The 1,267-nt window shown below is 36.5% G+C and overlaps 1 protein-coding gene across 1 annotated transcript; it reads right to left on the minus strand.

The window, feature by feature from the left end:
* Positions 1 to 329: 329 nt before the first annotated feature.
* On the minus strand, positions 330 to 1,235 carry LOC110443976 (baculoviral IAP repeat-containing protein 6-like; the record flags this gene model as incomplete). Its single annotated transcript, XM_021488429.1, has 2 exons — positions 840 to 1,235; positions 330 to 458 (listed from the first exon to the last, which is right to left on the minus strand). Coding segments are annotated over exons 1-2 (314 nt in total), but the record flags the coding sequence as incomplete, so codon positions are not given.
* Between the last annotated feature and the right edge of the window lie 32 nt (positions 1,236 to 1,267).

The following is a 1,267-nucleotide window of genomic DNA, read 5'->3' on the forward strand; positions in this document are numbered from 1 at the left end:
GCAATAGGTCACTTGAGACTTTGTCTCAGGTGACCTAAAAACAGGATTATTTGTTCACCTTTATACATTTAATAAACAGTTACTCTCAAATATCTTCAATAAGATTCATCAATTTGGAAATATTTTGAGTCATAGCTTGACAAAGGGAGCAGTTGGTCTCGAAACTTTGCGACATGTTTACTATGTACATTGATTGTGTAGAAAGTAAAATTTTGATATTAGTTACTCTCAATGTTGAATATTATTCAAAATTATGGAGCTATCATTCGGTGAGAAGAACTAGGGACTCATATTCCCAAGAATGCTTTTTTGTTGTTTATCCGACATACCAGGGTTCATCTGTGGGTTCCCAACACACCAGACACACATTGCAAGTAAAGCACATAGCTCTGTCGTCTCCAATAGAATTGGGCTGATGGTAAAAGCCTGCCTGGGACATAGGATCTGGTAAAGCCCATCTGGATCATAAAAATAGTAAATATGTGAAATGACTGAATAAAAATAGAATTAACACCAAATCATTATAGTACATAGTAAATTTCAATTAAATGTACATATTCATGTTTAAACCAATGCTCAGTCATAAATCCCTTCTTACCTTTACCTTAATCTATCCCTTCATACATAAGTATGGTTTCATTATGATAAAAAGACAACCATCTGACAAGCGATTTCAACGAGACGTTTCAACCACTGTCACATATTGGACAGCAGAAAAATATGAGTATCTCCGGATAAAACAAGCAAAAATAGAGAAAAGGAAATATCCAACAAAATATTGGATATTGAGATAAGGATAAATGATTAAAATAATGTTTATGTAGTAACTCGGTACACACTTGTAGTTCATATGTGGCCATTTTTTGAATGTCTCTTGTCGAGCTGCTTCACTGTACATCATTGCCCTCTCACATGGGGCACTACTGCCCTCCAATAGCTGTGGGTTGGGCAGGAGGTACGTCAGTCTGTCACTTATAGCAGAGGCTACTGACAAACCGGGGTTGTACACCATCAGTCTCCTCATTTCTGACACAAGACTAGAACACACACTCTTCAGGACGGCATGGGGAAGCTCCACACAAACTGTTGCCCACTGCAAATGAAATTTAGAAATATTGTGTTCTTTGGTTACTGTGAAAAATAAACCTCTAAAATTGCATGAAATGTTAAAGGTAAATGCTACGAAGGCACCTTGGCCAAATAGATCAAGTTTTTTTTAACACTGACCCATGTTTCTGTAGATAAAACATGAGGTACCATAAAAATG

Source organism: Mizuhopecten yessoensis, unplaced genomic scaffold (assembly GCF_002113885.1).
Source record: "Mizuhopecten yessoensis strain PY_sf001 unplaced genomic scaffold, ASM211388v2 hete_35906488, whole genome shotgun sequence".
Lineage (NCBI taxonomy): Eukaryota > Metazoa > Mollusca > Bivalvia > Pectinida > Pectinidae > Mizuhopecten > Mizuhopecten yessoensis.